The sequence below is a fragment of the Portunus trituberculatus genome, chromosome 17 (genome assembly GCF_017591435.1).
Source record: "Portunus trituberculatus isolate SZX2019 chromosome 17, ASM1759143v1, whole genome shotgun sequence".
NCBI lineage: Eukaryota > Metazoa > Arthropoda > Malacostraca > Decapoda > Portunidae > Portunus > Portunus trituberculatus.
Window position 1 is genome coordinate 2,255,001 of NC_059271.1, and position 17,500 is coordinate 2,272,500.

At 38.5% G+C, this 17,500-nt stretch overlaps 1 protein-coding gene across 1 annotated transcript in view; it reads left to right on the forward strand.

Moving 5' to 3' along the window:
• LOC123505065 (insulin gene enhancer protein ISL-2B-like) overlaps nucleotides 1-17,500 on the forward strand; it is a 184,930-nt gene that overhangs the window by 132,656 nt on the left and 34,774 nt on the right. Inside the window, exon 8 of the mRNA XM_045256092.1 lies at nucleotides 5,600-5,800. Within this exon, the coding sequence (XP_045112027.1) occupies nucleotides 5,600-5,800 (201 nt within the window). The remainder of the gene's footprint in view (nucleotides 1-5,599; nucleotides 5,801-17,500) is intronic.

Genomic DNA, 17,500 nt, shown 5'->3' on the forward strand with positions numbered 1-17,500 from the left:
TTGCTATTGCTTTTATTTTCCTTAGTCTTAGATTTCAACCCCTTCAGTAGCATGACTCGTTTTCGTACTCATTCTGTTTGCTGTTTGGCGACTTTATACAGCTTCAGAAACTTATATGGGAGATTAAAACAGTGAAGACTCTGGCCATTAATCTTGTGACCTCTATAGACCTTTCTTAATGCAAATAAAATGATCTAATCGTACACAAAACTCATGGTAAAAATGCGTCCCAGTACTGAAGAGGTTAAAATAGTGAAGACTGTGGCCATTAAACTCTTGAACTCCATAGACCCTTCCTAATATCAATAAAATCATCTAATTGTACACAAAACTCATGGTAGAAAAGCTTCCCAGTACCGAAGAGGTTAAAATAGTGAAGACTGTGGCCATTAAACTCTGAACTCCATAGACCCTTCCTAATATCACTAAAATCGCCTAATTGTACACAAAACTCATGGTAAAAATGCGTCCCAGTACTGAAGAGGTTAAGGAGAGGGATATAAAAGGGTGGAGAAAGGAGTATGTAAGTAGGCATGCTTCAGACTTGCTTTCTTATTTGAGTTTTTTTTTTCTTTTTTTTTATTTATACCATGTGGGCTTTTCACGGGAATTTCTTGGCTAAAGGGGATACTTTTTTGTGGTACCTCCTATCTCAAAGCCCACCCGCTAGGAAACCCTTGCCCCGAGTGAGGAAGCCCAACCTACACTCGGACCGTGGACAGGATTCGAACCCGTGCGCTTGGAGACCCCTCGGACCCCAAAGCACGCATGGTTCCACTGTACCACGGCGGACAGTGGAAGACAGAAAATTAACAGCCGGTTCCTTACTTTTATTTTATTTCTGTGGGGTGATGCATAAGTCTCTCTCTCTCTCTCTCTCTCTCTCTCTCTCTCTCTCTCTCTCTCTCTCTCTCTCTCTCTCTCTCTCTCTCTCTCTCTACCCCAGCGTCTGTTTGTCCATCTCTTTATGTATCTCCTCCTCTCCTCCTCCTCCTCCTCCTCCTCCTCCTCCTCCTCCTCCTCCTCCTCCTCCTCCTCCTCCTCCTCCTCAAAGCGGCTGGAGGGAGTGGAAGCCTTTATCAGCGTGTTGGTATTAAAAAAATGTTCTTTTGTTTGTGTTGTGCACGGGACGAGTTTGTCTCCTTCTGTGTGTGTGTGTGTGTGTGTGTGTGTGTGTGTACGTCTATAAAAGGAGCGTTCGGCAGGCTGGCTGGCTAACTGACTCTTGTGTGTGTGTGTGTGTGTGTGTGTGTGTGTGTGAGAGGTGTACACGAGACACCGACAGATAGGGAGGAAGGGAAGGGAGTGTAGAGAAGCAGCTATGGAGTGTAGATAGTGGTGTAGATGGAGCGTGTGGGGACAGGTAGCAGTGTAGATGAGGTGTAGATGGGAGCAAGATATGGAGGGAAGAAATAAAACAGTGGATAAGGAAATGTAGAGGAGGAGTGGAGGTAAGAAGTGGGAGAGGTGAGAGAAAAGGGAGAGGAGGAGGAGGAGGAGGAGGAGGAGGAGTAGAAGAAGAAGAGGAATGTGATAAGGATGAAGAAATAAAAAGTAGAAGAATGTGTAGAAGAATATATGGGAAGAAAAAAGAAGAAAAGGGAGGATGCGATAGAAAAAAAGGAGGAGGAGGAGGAGGAGGAGGAAGAAGAAGAAGAAGAAGAAGGAGGAGGAGGAGGAAGGAGGAAAAGAAAAAATATGAGAGTGAATAAAAAGATGCAGAGAGAAAGGTAGGAAGGAAAAAGAAAGAAAAGGAAGAGAAAGAAGTAGAAAAGAATTATGAAATGGAGACCAGAGAGAGAGAGAGAGAGAGAGAGAGAGAGAGAGAGAGAGAGAGAGGGGGACAAACAGGTGTTAAAGACGGCACAAAAAGAGACAGATGTTATGAAGTTAAGCAAAAAATGACGCAGGTGTGTGTGTGTGCGTGTGTGTGTGCGTGTGTGTGTGTGTGTGTGTGTGTGTGTGTGTGTGTGTGTGTGCCTCGCGGCCTATCGACAGGTGTGTTAAGAGGTGATAAGGTGGCAGGTGTGTTCCCCAAGCCTCTCCCGGCGCTGGCTTGGGCTTAACACACCTGACTCTTCTACACCTGCTCGTAACTCTCTCACAAGGACGAGTTAACAGCAAGACAGGGAAAACATGGCATTTATCACAGACCTTAGGAAATTAAATCTCTCTCTCTCTCTCTCTCTCTCTCTCTCTCTCTCTCTCTCTCTCTCTCTCTCTCTCTCTCTCTCTCTCTCTCTCTCTCTCTCTCTCTTAATCTTTCTCTTCTTGCTTTTTCCTTCCTACATTTCCTTTTGCATCTTCTTATTCATTCTCATATTTATCTTCTTCCTCCTCCTTCCACCTCCTTCTTCTTCTCCTCTTCTTTTTCTCTTCTTCTCCTCCTTTTCGTCTTCATTTTGCTTCCACATATTCTTCTATCCTTCTACCTTTTACTTTTCATCCTTATCGCATTCCTCTTTTTTACTCCTCCTCCTCCTCCTCCTCCTCCTCCTCCTCCTCCTCCTCCTCCTCCTCCTCCTCCTTTAGACTTTTCTCTCTAACAATTGTAAGGAATTTTTTTTGCCAATTTCTTAGGTGAGGAAAATATATATATAATTGTGGCTTTTTATATTTTTGAAAGACGAAACGAAATATAAATGAAAGAAAATAATGTTGAGAATGAGGAGAATTTGTATTAGTATTAGCAAGTGTGTAAGAAGTAATGTTGAGAATAAGAAAGGATAAGTAAGGAATGATGTTGAGAATGAGTATTGTATTAAAATGAGCAAGTGTGTGTGTTTTTCTTAACGATTGGATGAAGAAAAGAGAGGAAAGTATGAAAAAGAATGACTGATAAACGTTTTTTTTTTTTTGTGTGAATTGTGTATATTGTATTAAAATGAGCAAGTGTGTGTGTGTTTTTCTTACCTATTGGATGAAGAAATGACAGGAAAGTATGAAAAAGGATAACAGTTATGAAAAAAGAATGACAATGATAAACGTTTTTTTTTTTTGTTGTGTATAGAGTATTGTATAATTAGTATTAGTAAGTGTATCTTTTTCTTACGTATTGGATGAAGAAATGTGGGAAAAATATGAAAAAAAATGACAGTAACGAATATTTTATGAAATGTGTAAATAGAGTTGATTATGAAGCGACAACTTTATTCATCACTGAGCGAATAGATAAGGAAAAAGAAAAGTCGCAGGAAATTTGATAAAAAGAATAAATATATCAAGAGTATGAAAAAGTGTATAGAGAAATGAATGATAAATAGATAAATAAATAAATAAAACAAATAAATAAATAAACAGATCACACAGACATGGAATTTAGATTAACTTATACATTCCAACCCTATTCAAAACATTCCAACCCTATTCAAAATTTTAACCTTCATTCCCACTCATGTTCCTAAACCTATTCCCTCTCCCTATTCCTGTCATTCCAGTCACACCACTCCCCTTCATCTCTCCCTCTCCCTATTTCTTCCTATCACTCTCTCCATCTTGTCATTTACAGGTTAACTTATTTGTTTATTTACTGCTGCGTGGAAATTAAATTGAAATAACACAAGAAAAAAATAAAGAGGAAAATGGATAAAGAAAAGATGAAAAATAAGAAAAGAAAAGAGGAATATTGAAAGAAATATGAAATGAACAAAGAAAAGGATCAAGAATAAAAAAAGAATAGATAAAGGAAGTAAAAATATCAAAAGATGAATGAAAATTAATGAAGAAATAGGTTATGAAGGAAAAGAATATAGAAAAAAATGAAAGAAAGAAAAGAAAGAAAGAAAAAGACCGAGAATAAAAACAAGAATAAAAAGAAAAATATATATATAAAAAGACGAAAGAAAGACAGAAAGTGAATGAAGAAAAAAGTCAAGAATAAATGAAAACAATATAGAAAAAAATGAAAGAAAGAAAAGAAAGAAAGAAAAAAGAAAAGGAAAAGATGGGTATAGAAAAAAAAATACTGAAATAAAATGAAACAAATAGAAAGATCGCCAGTCGTTCCCCTTTCTGGTAAACACAACACTGGAATGAAAAAGTAAAAAAAAAAAAGTAAACTATTTATATTTCTTGAGTTGAGAGAAAAGACAAAAGAAATTAAAAAAACACGAGCTTTGAATTAAAACAGAGTTGATTCTTCTCCTCCTCCTCCTCCTCCTCCTCCTCCTCCTCCTCTCTTTGTCCTTATGATCAGAGTTGATTCGTTTGTGTGTGTGTGTGTGTGTGTGTGTGTGTGTGTGTGTGTGTGTGTGTGTGTGTGTGTGTGTGTGTGTGTGTGTGTGTGTGTGTGTGTGCGTCCAAGCCAGAGCCAAACGAAGGGATGCGAACGATATTTTAATTGCAACAAACCATTACAGCGGCTTCCCTTCCATTAGACCACTCTCTCTCTCTCTCTCTCTCTCTCTCTCTCTCTCTCTCTCTCTCTCTCTCTCTCTCTCTCTCTCTCTCTCACCCTTTCAAGTCTTTCCCATACCCTCACACCCACCCATTAACTCTCTCTCTCTCTCTCTCTCTCTCTCTCTCTCTCTCTCTCTCTCTCTCTCTCTCTCTCTCTCTTCCTTGTGAGGGAGAGGGAGGAAGTGATGGATGAGGGAGGGAGAGTGGGAGGGAGGGGGGAGGGGGTGTCCTATCTCCTAACACTCTCCGTAAAGCTACTGCTGCATTAGTCCTGATAAGAGCAGGACACTCTCTCTCTCTCTCTCTCTCTCTCTCTCTCTCTCTCTCTCTCTCTCTCTCTCTCTCTCTTACCTCCAGCCATGTGTCTTCATCTTCTTCATTTCTTCTTCTTTTCTTCTTCTTCTTCTTCTTCTTCTTCTTCTTCTTCTTCTTCTTCTTCTTCTTCTTCTTCTTCTTCTTCTTCTTCTCCTCCTCCTCCTCCTCCTCCTCCTCCTCCTCCTCCTCCTCCTCCTCCTCCTCCTCCTCCTTACACCGTCTGGTTTATATATGTTTTTTTTTCCTTCTCTCTTTTCTAATTTTATTTTCATTAATTTTCTAGGTCTTAGTTTAGTCTCTCTCTCTCTCTCTCTCTCTCTCTCTCTCTCTCTCTCTCTCTCTCTCTCTCTCTCTCTCTCTCTCTCTCTCTCTCTCTCTCTCTCTCTCTCTCTCTCTCTCAAGCTTCCCACTAACCGCAGCTCGCCACACCACACCTCACCACACACAGCACCACACACATCACCACCCCCACACCACACACATCACCATACCACACCACCACTTCACCACACCTCACCACACCACACACCACACAACCACACCACACCACAAACCTATCACCACATCTCATCACACCACATCTCACCACCACACCACACCACCACTTCACCACACATTTCACACCACACACCATACCACACCACACCACACCACAAACATATCACCACATCTCATCACACCACACCACCACACATCGCCACCACCACACCACACTACACCGTTATCTCACCACCATACCACACCACACCACACCACGCCACACATCACCACGCACCTTACCCCATACCACACGCTCACCACCTCACTCACACTCACCACCACACCAAACACACCACCATACCACACGCTCACCACCTCACCAGACTCACCACCCATTCCTCCACAGAGCGGGCGGTTTGGCACGTACGGAGTGATGCAAGGGATCCCTCTGGTGGCCTCCCCGCCCGTGCAAACCGACCCGCCCACAGCCCCTCTGGATGTCACCGCCTACCAACCACCCTGGAAGTCCCTCACGGAGTTTGCTCTCACCCACGACTTGGACCGCCTGGACCCCACCACGCCGCAGTACCAACACATGATCCAGCAGGTGAGTGGGGAGGAAGGACGGGGAAGGGAACGTGTGGGTGGGTTAAGTGTTCATTGAGATTTGGTTAGTTTAGATTAGGTTAGGTTAGGTTGGTTAGGTTAGGTTAGGTTAGGTTAGGTTAGGTTAGGTTAGGTTAGGTTGGTTAGGTTAGGTTAGGTTGGGTTGGGTTGGGTTAGGTTAGGTTAGGTTGGGTTGGGGTTGGGTTGATTGGGTTAGGTTAGGTTAGGTTAGGTTGGGTTGGGTTGGGTTAGGTTAGGTTAGGTTAGGTTGGGTTGGGTTTGGTTAGGTTAGGTTGGGTTGGGTTAGGTTAGGTTAGGTTAGGTTGGGTTGGGTTTGGTTGGGTTTGGTTAGGTTGGGTTGGGTTGGGTTGGGTACTTAGGTTAGGTTAGGTTAGGTTAGGTTAGGTTAGTGGAGTTTTTTCGTATGTTATGCTATGGGATTCCTACTACTTCTTCTTCTTCCTCCTCCTCCTCCTCCTCCTCCTCCTCCTTTTAGATTGACCCCTTCAGTAGTGAGACGCATTTTTTACCTCGCTGTGGGGAAAGTGTTGTTGGTTTTCAGTCTCTCCATGGCGATAGCAATGATGTGCCACGATTCACACCATCAACAGGAAATAAAACATCCACGAAAGCTATAAAAAAAAAAAAACAACTCCGTGACTTTTTTCACCCCTACAATTCTGAGACTCATTTTTACCTTCAATTTTTTTTTATGCGATTAGACCATTTTATTTGCATCAGGAAGGGTCTATGGAGGTCAGAAGATTAATAGGTAGAGTCTACTAAGTTTGGTGTGTAAAATCGCCAGAATGAATATGAGAAACGCGTCCTGGTACCGAAGAGATCAATCAAGTCAGACGAATTGTTTTAACCTCTTGAGTACCACAGCGCGTTTTCACATACATTTTGGTTACAATTTAGTGATTTTATGTACCTTCAAAACCTTCAAAAGTGGGGATTAAACTAGTGAAGACTGTGGCCATTAATCTTCTGACCTCCATAAATCCTTTCTAATGTCAATAAAACCGTCTAATCGTGCACAAATCTCAAGATGAAGATTAAAAATGCGTCCCAGTGCTGAAGGTGTTAAGTGTAATATTTTGAATCACCTCCACCGCGCAACCTCACTAATTCAAGAGACGCTGGCTGGTGACACGAAGATTTAACGGGTTTCTACGAGTTCTAACGGCAGATAAACAAGCTCTCTACATTACAAACAGGAGAAACACTATTGAGAACGTGGCTAACCTTCTCTGTGGCCTTTGAAAATAGCTATGGTGAGAGAGGAAAGCGTTTTGAAATACAGATATGCTTTGTGAACCTTTGCTGTGTGAGTCAGAAAATGTGTCAGGGAACTTTATCTAGGGTAGGAAAAGTAGAAGGGCCTTAGTAGCAAATGGGTATAGGGTATACGGTAAAAAAGAACCAAGTGAGTGTTTTTTATGGATCAGAAAAAGAGCAACAAAATATGGAAAAATAAATAGACCCACTGTGTCGCCAGTTTCCCCAATAGACATGAGAGTTAACCAAAATTCAGGGAGGAAAATTCAGGGCAGGGCTGTGTGGGCAAGGATGAGATGGGTAGAGGATGGGTAATGGGGAAGCACAGATACTAAAGAAAGGAAGGGAGAGTTTTGGCTTCTTAAATTCAGGGACGTGTAGCTTCAGGGGCACTTCAGGGATTCTCAAGGGGGGAGGTTTGGGTTCGGGGGAGAGGAAGGTGGGGTGGGGGTGTTAAGTACTAAAAATGAAGATAAGGTTAATATTCGAGAGAGAGAGAGAGAGAGAGAGAGAGAGAGAGAGAGAGAGAGAGAGAGAGAGAGAGTGAGTGAGTGTGTGTGTGTGTGTGTGTGTGTGTGTGTGTGTGTGTGTGTGTGTGTGTGTGTGTGTGTGTGTGTGTGTGTGTGTGTGTGTGTGTGAGAGAGAGAGAGAGAGAGAGAGATAAGAGTGTCCTTCATGTTTTATTTTTCTCTCATTAAGTGATATTTTGGTGGTGGTGGTGGTGGTGGTGGTGGTAGTGGTGGTGATGGTGGTGATGGTGGTAGTAGTGGTAGCGGTGATGGTGGTGGAGGTAAGGCAGAAAATCATAACGAGATCTAAGTTTTGTTTTATTTATTTTTTTTCGTTTTCTTTTTTTTCCTGCAATTATTCAAACATTTATTCATTTCGTCTATTTCATCTCGTTCATCATTATTTCATTTTTTTTTTTTTTAACTCACGAGGAAGAGAAAATAATAATAATAGTCAGTTTTCTTGTTGTTGTTGTGGTGGTGGTGGTGGTGGTGGTGGTGGTGTTATTGTTGTTGTTGTTGTTGTTATTGTTGTTTTTGTTGTTGTTGTCGGTTTTTTTTTATTCTTAATTTTTTTTCTTCATTTTTCTTTTCTTATTTTTCTCATTTTCACCCTTTTCCTTTTTTTCTATTTTTTCTTCCTTCTTTTTATTTCTATTTCTTATTTTCTTATTTCTCTCTTTTTTCTTTTCTTATTTTTTCAATTTCGTTTTCTTCTTTTACTCTTCTTTTTTTTTTTTTACTCTTCATTTTTTTTTCTCTCGTTTTCTTTTTTTTTTCCCTGTTATTTTTTTTCTTTTTAATTTCTGGTCAGTCATTAATTTAGCCGGAGAGCAAATTCTTCAAAGTGACAAACGACAAACAACAACATTTTGACATTCATCATTTCAATTTGTACGGATTGCGGCAGCTTTATCACTCTCTCTCTCTCTCTCTCTCTCTCTCTCTCTCTCTCTCTCTCTCTCTCTCTCTCTCTCTCTCTCTCTCTCTCTCTCTCTCTCTCTTTATCCATCATTATTTTTCCTCTCTCCACATTTTTACGAGGCATTCTTGTCGAACTAAAATGATTTCGGAAATGAATACAACAATGTGACGCGCAACTCTCTCTCTCTCTCTCTCTCTCTCTCTCTCTCTCTCTCTCTCTCTCTCTCTCTCTCTCTCTCTCTCTCTCTTTCTCTCTCATCTTTTATTTCATCATATTTCTTTTTCTTTCAATCTTTTGTATTTTTTTGTTATATTCGTTAAATATTTTACTAAGAAAAGCGAAAGTAGATTAAAATGTGGTGAGGTTTTATGTGTGTGTGTGTGTGTGTGTGTGTGTGTGTGTGTGTGTGTGTGTGTGTGTGTGTGTGTGTGTATGTGTGTGTGGTGGGGAGAGATTGGATTGCTACTAGTGGTGGTGGTGGTAGTGGTGATGTTAGAGAGAGAGAGAGAGAGAGAGAGAGAGAGAGAGAGAGAGAGAGAGAGAGAGAGAGAGAGAGAGAGAGAGAGATTTTGCCTTGCTCACTGACTCACTAATTAACAAACTGACTAACTGACTGACTGACTAACTGCCTGACTGAATGATAGACACTCTTAACAGACTGACTAATTTAAGAACATGTCAACTCATTAACTGACTGACTGACTACTTGACTGACTAACTGACTGACTACTTGACTGACTAAGGTGACTGACTACTTGGCTGACTACTTGACTGACTAACTGATTGACTACTTGACTGACTAACTGACTGACGCACAACTGAACTAAACAATTAACTTACTGACTATGACTGACTGACTAACTGACTGACTAACTGACTGACGCACTACTGAACTAAACAATGAACTGACTGACTGACTACTTGACTGACTGACTGACTGACGCACTACCGAACTAAACCATTAACTGACTGACTGACTGACTGGCTACTCGACTGATCAACTAACTGACTAAACTAAGCCGCTGACCGACTGGCTAAACTCACTGAACAAACTCGCCATTCTCAGCAGAGTCCTGTATACTTAATTAAACTGTACCATGAATATATACAAGATACTTATACACATCCTATACAAAATGACTCATACACTATTCTCAGGGTCCTATTTTGAGTATATTCCTATTTGACGTGTTTGGGAACCGGCACCTCAGTTGGTCTTTTTTTTTTATATATCAATCTAACTTATTTTCTTTTTTTTTTCCTTTTTTTTTGCCATTGGCCAATTTTTCCCTCTTACATGAAAAAAAGATATCTCGCTAGTCTTACTCTAAATGAGACCGTGTACTTAGTGGTTGTTGAAGACTGTTCGAGTTAATTGTTGTTGTTGTTGTTGTTGTTGTTGTTGTGTTAGTTTCTCCTCCTCTTTTTTCAGTTCATTGTCTCCATTTCCACATCCTCGCTATTTGAGTGTTAGGTAAACGCAGCTGACATCCGTATTGGTCTTATAGAGAGCAGGAAAGATAGGAGGAAAATCTAGTAATAATAACAACAACAATAACAACAACATAACCTAATATAATCTAACCAAACATTAACCTAACCTAACCTAACCTAACCATTACCTTACCTAACCTAATAACCTAACCAAACATTAACCTAACCTAACCTAACCTAATTTAATATAACCAAACATTAACCTAACCTAACCTAACCTTACCTAACCTAACCTAACCATACCTAACCTAACCTAACCTAACCTAACCTTACCTAACCTAACCTAACCTAACCTAACCTAACCCAGATCTAAAAACACCGTCGTGATTTCCAAAACGTGTCTATTCTTGTTGCTTGCTCCTCCTTTGTGTTCCCTGTTGTCTTCCTGCGCTCAAATCACAGACAAATAATAATAGTTTAGCCTCGTACACCTGTGCTAATTGTTAATGAAGTGACACGCCTCGCACCTTTCATAATGCTGCGATGTGAGATTCATTACCCGAGGCGGTGATATCTCGTGCCGCCTCATTACTGCTTTAGTAAGAAATTATTATTGCTACCTCACCTATTAATTAATACACGCACATACGCACTCATACGCACACACACACACATATACGCACACACACACACACACACACACACACACACACATTAACTCATTCGCTTGTTTTTCCACATTTGTTTATTGGTGTGTGTGTGTGTGTGTGTGTGTGTGTGTGTGTGTGTGTGTGTGTGTGTGTGTGTGCTGACGGAAGCGAGTGAAAAGAAAATATGCATCTATGAAATTATGAAGTGGTTTTTTTTTTTTTTTTTTTGTATGAAAGTTGTTTAGTCGATAGAAAGTTTGTTATTCTTATTTTTTTCTTTTTCTTTTCTTTTACGTATTCTTATTTCTTTTTCTTTTCTTTTTCTTTTTTTTTTTTTTTTTTTTTTTACTTTTATTTTCTCACATTTTCATTTTTTCCTTTTTCTTTCCCTTTTCATTTTTATTTTATTTTTGTTTTTCTTTTCTTTTTTCTTATTCTTTTCTTTTTTTTTTTTTTTTTCTTTTTTCTTTTTCTCGTATTTTCATTTTTCCTTCCTTTTCCTATCCTTTTCTTTTTTTTTTTTTTTTTTTTCTTTTCTTTTCTTTTTCTTTTTTTTTCTTTTCTTTTCTCCTATTTTCATTTTTTTTCTTTTCTTTTCCTTTTCCTTTTTATATTTTTTCTTTTTTCTTTCTTTTTTTTTTTTTTTTTATTTTTCTTTCCCTTATAATTCACTTTTCTTTTTCTTTTTCCTTCCCATGTCTTTTTTTTCCATTTTCCTTTGTTTTTCTCGAGGTACAGAATTCGTTATATTTTTCATCCTTTATTTCATTGACAAGTATTTTTTTTCCCTTTAAATTTTCTGGACTAAGCCGCTTCAGATATTATGAATTTATTTTGTTTATTATTTCGTATTTTTGTCCATTGACTTATTCACTAATCTATATTTTTCTCTCTCTCTTTTTATACCATGAAGCGAATCAAGTGTTTTGTATTCGAGATCAGAATCTTTTATTGTATTTTTTAGAGGTGACATTGACGTGTGTGTGTGGGGGAGAATAACAAAGAGTATGCCGCCCCGCACCACACACACACACACACTCACCCACCCACACACACACACACACACACACACACACACACACACACAGGTAACCGGAACGAGAGAAATGAACAGTCAGGTTACAACGGAACGAGAAAACATTTGTCGTTTTTTTCCTCTCTGCTGATTGAATTCCTGACTGACTGACTGACTGACTGATTGACTGACTGACTGACTGCCTGACTAATAACTGACCCACTGATCACCTACATTGCCTTATTTATTTATTCATTTATCAGTGCATTAAGTTATCAAAAATAAAGCATTGTCCTAATAATTTCTTGGCTATCATTTCTTTTCCTTTTTTCTTTCGTTTTTGTTTTCGTTTCTCACTTCTTCATTCATAAACTCGTCTAATCTTTTAAAAGTTTCTGTAATTACTCGGCATTCCTTCCTTCCTTCCTTCCTTCCTTCCTTATCCGCGTGTTTTTCTTTCGACATTTTTTTTCTGTCTTGTTTTGAAAATATATTGAAACTGGACACTATTCTTGCTTGTATTCGATAAATGGAGTGAATATTCTTGCTTTTCTTCTTCCCTTCCTCCTTCTACGTGTGTTTTCTTTCGACTAGAGACTATCATTTATTTTCTGTCTCGCTTTAAAAATGTACTGAAACTGGTCTTTATTCTTGCTATATTCAATAATTGGACTGTATTTTTCCTTTCCTTCCTTCCTCCTTCCTTCCTTCCTTCCTTCTTTTCTTCATGTGTTTTTATTTTAACTGGAGATTGTAACTTCATTTTTTCATGTGTTGCCTTAAAAATGTATTGAAATTGGACACTGTTCTTGCTATACTCGATAACTGGACTGTACTTTCTCTCCTCTTCCTTAATTCTTCGTACGCAAGTGTCGCTCGCTCTCCTCCTGTGTTCTTGTTTTGACGGAAGATTAGCGCCATAAACCTTTTCACGCCGCGTTTCTGTATGAAAATTCCTGGTAAAAATGGTAAGCAGATTCGTATGTAGATAACTGATGGAAAGGTGTCGATGTAAATTAAGTGTGTGTGTGTGTGTGTGTGTGTGTGTGTGTGTGTGTGTGTGTGTGTGTGTGTGTTTGATTAACCCTTTCCCTGTGATATACAACAAATTTCGACACTAAAAAGCAACGTATATGATTTTTTTCTAAGTGTCTGCAACGAAAAAAGTTATTACAAGGATACGTTTTGCAGTTTCCAGCCACTATGATGTATATAGGTTAGTCTAGAATAAGAAGAAATGTGTTTTTTTTTTAATGTTACGGTCCTATAGCGCCTGTAGGTGTACTTGAAGAGTATAGGAAGCGCTGTCCAACATCCACCCATTAGTGGCTCAGGCAATTTCATGTATAGTGGTATCCATATTAGGGCCCATATCACCACCCAAGCGCATCTTTGGTGTAAGGCAATGACACCTCCATCTAGAACCTTTGTATCATGGTGACATATAGGTAATTAATTTTAAACCACTCCACAAATGACAAAGTTTCAAGGCGGCACGTGGTGGGATTCGAATGGACGTCTGGCCGATCCCACCACGACCGCCTTATCCACTACGCTATCGCCTCCCTATGGAAAGATGCGTCAAATAGCACTGAAAGGGTTAATCTTCTCTTATCGTCATTAATATCTGAAAACTCCCTTCTCTCCTTTTTTTATGGGATAACTATAAACCTACGAAATAACTTTAAACCCTTCAGTATCATGACGCGTCTTCATATTCATTCTGGTTACTATTTGGTGATTTTATACACCTTCAGAAACTCGTGTGGGGGATTAAAATAGTGAAGACTGTGGCCATTAATCTTCCAACCTCCTTAGACCCTTCCTAATGTGAATAAAATGGTCAAATGGTACACGAATCTCAAGGTAAAAATGTGTCCCAGAACTGAAGGGCTTAAACCTATGAAGCCAGAGAGAGAGATTTGAACGTCCTTCATAAATAGCGATAGATCATAAATTATCCTGCAATATATTTTTCCTAATCTTTATGGCGCAAGTTTGTATACGCATCCAATGATCCATGAATGACGCTTAACTTTATCATGAATCACGTGTCAATCTTCTCTTCTTATCAGCAGTGTGTAGTGATTGGAAACCTCCTGTAACCTAACTGTAAAACTTCCCTGTAACTTCCTTCTTCTCTTATCTTATCTTCAATCGCGTCGTGGTTAACTAAAGGGGAGTTAAACTTTTACTCTAAATTAGAAAGAATATGAGAAGGAAAATGTTAGATAATGTATAAGTAAAGAAGTAACTAAAAGAAAAATTAAAGAAAAGAATAAAAGGAAGGGAAAACGAAAGATGAAATGTCTGGTAATATGAAGGAAAGTACAGATCATTTATTTTTTTTACTGATTTTTTTTCCTTCGTTTTATCTATTTATCTATTTATTTTTCGTTTTCTTGTATTTTTTTTATTTTTTTTCTGGTAATTCCAAACGTATAGGACTTTACTGAATTTCCCTTCATTTTTTTTTTTTTTATTTGCATACTTATTTCATTTATTCGTGTCTTGTATTTGTTTTCCGAGTAATTTCAAGCGTTCGAGTGATCTTTTTTTTTTTTTTTCCTCCGGGTCTTTCCAACACGCGTTCGAGTCTTTCTGGCAGGACTTTATTGCATTTTTCTTAATTTTATGCACATTTAACTGGTTTATTTATTCATTTCATATTTTTTTTCAAGTGATTTTAAGCGTTCGAGTGATTTTTGTCGAGTCTTTCAAGCGTTCGAGTCTTTCTGCAAGGACTTTATTCAATTACCATTAAATTTTGCTTATATCTGATTGATTGATTTAACGTATCATCCCCCTACGTGTTTCTCTTCACAATTCCCTCCCTCCTAAACGCTTTCCCGTCACAATCTGTCACCTACCCACTCCCCTTTCTCTCAATTCTGTCTCCATCTCTCTCTCTCTCTCTCTGTGTGTCACTTTCTGTCACTTACTTATTCATTGTGTCATAGTTATTTATCGTATCACATTTTATTTATTTAACGTATCCTATTTCAAGCGTTCGCGTGTTTTTTTTCTGTTTTTTTTTTTTTTCCTAAGTCTTTTCATTCCAAGCGCTCGAGTCTGAGGAAGCGGCGTGGAAGGAAGCAAAGCCGTTGTCCCGAGGGTTATCTCCGCCGCTTCCTCTTCCACACCTGTCTGTCTCTTGCCGGTGCTCCAGGCTACACCCCCATCCTCGCTCAACCACTCCACCCCTCCACCACCCTCTCCCGTTCCCACCCCTTCTCCCTCTCACGCCCCCACGCCCACACACTCTCTTTGTTGCCTTATTAGCGCCGCGACACTCAATCATCGTCCAGAATTGAGACGTTAAGATAGAACAAAAAAGTCAGTGTTCAGAGAGAGAGAGAGAGAGAGAGAGAGAGAGAGAGAGAATGATAATACGGGAAGGTTAGTAACTTTATTCACACACACACACACACACACACACACACACACACACACACACACACACACACACACACACGTCACTCGCTAAATTGTTGAGATAGAACATAATTGTATTTCAGAATCACTAGAAAATGACAAAAAAAAAAAAAAACACTATGAAAGACAGAAAGACGGTAAAAATAACGTAATGAATGAAGCAGAGTAACCTTAATAGCAGGCAGATAACTTAACCCCTTCATTACTGGGACATAATTTTTACCTTGAGATTTGTGTACGATTAGACCATTTATTGACATTAGTAAGTGTCTATGGAGGTCAGAAGATAAATGGCCAGATTCTTCACTATTTCAATCCCCCACATGAGTTTCTGAAGCTGTGCAAAATCACCAAATAGTCACCAGAATGAATATGGAAACGCGTCATGGTAATGAAAAAGGGGTTAATTTATACTTCAAGAACTGATAGATTAATATGAAATGCAACTGCGGTTAAAAGTCATAGAAAAAAAAGGACCAGTACGTAGAGAAAAACATAAAGAAAAGTTACAAAAGCTGCAGATTGACATTATTAACACGCACGTCACTTAATGGTGCTCCGAAATTGAGATATAAAGATGAAAACTAAAAACCATTGAAAAAAAAAAAAAAAAGCTAATGAGAGAAAGATAAGAAAAAGATGAATAAAACATATTAGCTGACTGGCGAGAATGCAGATGATGATGATGATAAGAAGAATGCGATTGGTAATGGTAAAAATTTGTTGGATAGAAAAGAAAAATGGAAAATAAAATGTGGTGATAAATACGGTAGTGAAAATAAATGAAAACAGGGTAGTGAAATTAAAACAGGGTAATGAAAAGAGAACAGGGGAAGGAAAATAAAATAAAACAGGGTGATGAAAATGAAACAGGGTAAGGAAAAGAAAATGGTAAATGAAAAGAGGAAGGAAAATATAAGATGTGATAAATGCAAATGAGTGACTTTAATTGGTGGCTGGAAATTGAGATACAGAGACGGGAGTAAATTGAAAGTTGAAATCATTAGACAAAAAAAAAAAAGATAAAAAAAAAGACCAACATTATTATTATGAGAAGGACAAGAAAAAAAAAAAGCTTAGAAGAAAAAAAGTTGCAGATAAAAATAGGAAGAAGAAGAGGAAGAGAAAGAGACCAACAACAACAACAACAACAACAACAACAACAACAACAACAACAACAAAAATGAGAATCAGGACAAAAACAACAATGGCAAAATAAGAGAAAAATCAAACAAAAATCACAAAAAAAAATAGATAAAACTGATAATGGCGAATATAAACGTTTAAAAAAAAAATCATTGAAAAAACACCAAAATAAATATAAGACAAAGAAAAGAAAAGAAAATATGATAGAATTAATTTAACCCCTTCAGTACCAGGACGCATTTCCATATTCCTTCTGGTTACTATTTGATGACTTTATACAGCTTCAGAAACTTATATGTGGAGGATTAAGATAGTGACGACTGTGGCCATTAATCTTCTGACCTCCATAAGCCCTCGTTAACATCAATAAAATCGTCTATTGGTACACAAAACCCTGGTAAAAGATGAGTCCTAGTAATAAAGGATTGAACATTATCAGCCTACTTGTTAATGGCTGATAAAGAATGCAGTTGTATTTAAAGGACTGCTGAAAAGATATAAAGGAAAATACTTAACAAGGAAGTGGTGGAAAAGAGAAGGATATGAATAAAGGAGAGTAATTCTTTTGATCACCACACACTTCACGAACTGTGGCTTGGAAATAGACACACACACACACACACACACACACACACACACACACACACACACACACACACACACACACACACACACACACACACACACACACACACACACACACACACACACACACAGGTAGTCTAATTAACAGCTAACACATAAGAACACATTTTCACATCACCTTTCTCTTCACCTCACACACACACACACACACACACACACACACACACACACACACACACACACACACACACACACACACACACAGTATTAACACAGTTTGAAAAGTGATGTGTTGACTAAAGGCCTTGTATATTTAAGAGGATGAAAGAGGAAAGAGGAAGGAGGAAAGGGCATGAACAAGAGAGAGAGAGAGAGAGAGAGAGAGAGAGAGAGAGAGAGAGAGAGAGAGAGAGAGAGAAATAGGAATGAAAGTTAAATAGCAAAAAAATAAAAATATTAATGAAAATAGAGAAAAGATGAAAAATTTAAACGTGTGAAGAGTAAAAGGAAGGAAGAAGATGAAGAGGAAGAAGAGGAAGAAGAAAAGAAGAGAGTAAAAGAAGGAAGGAGAGAAAAGAAAAGAGGACAATATAGAGAACAAAAAAGATATTTCGAAGTAAGCATTAAAAACTAGAGAGAAAGGAAAAGAAGGTTGGAAAGAAAACAATAGAAAAGAAGAAGAAGAAGAAGAAAAAGAAGTAAAAGAAGAAGAAGAAGAAAA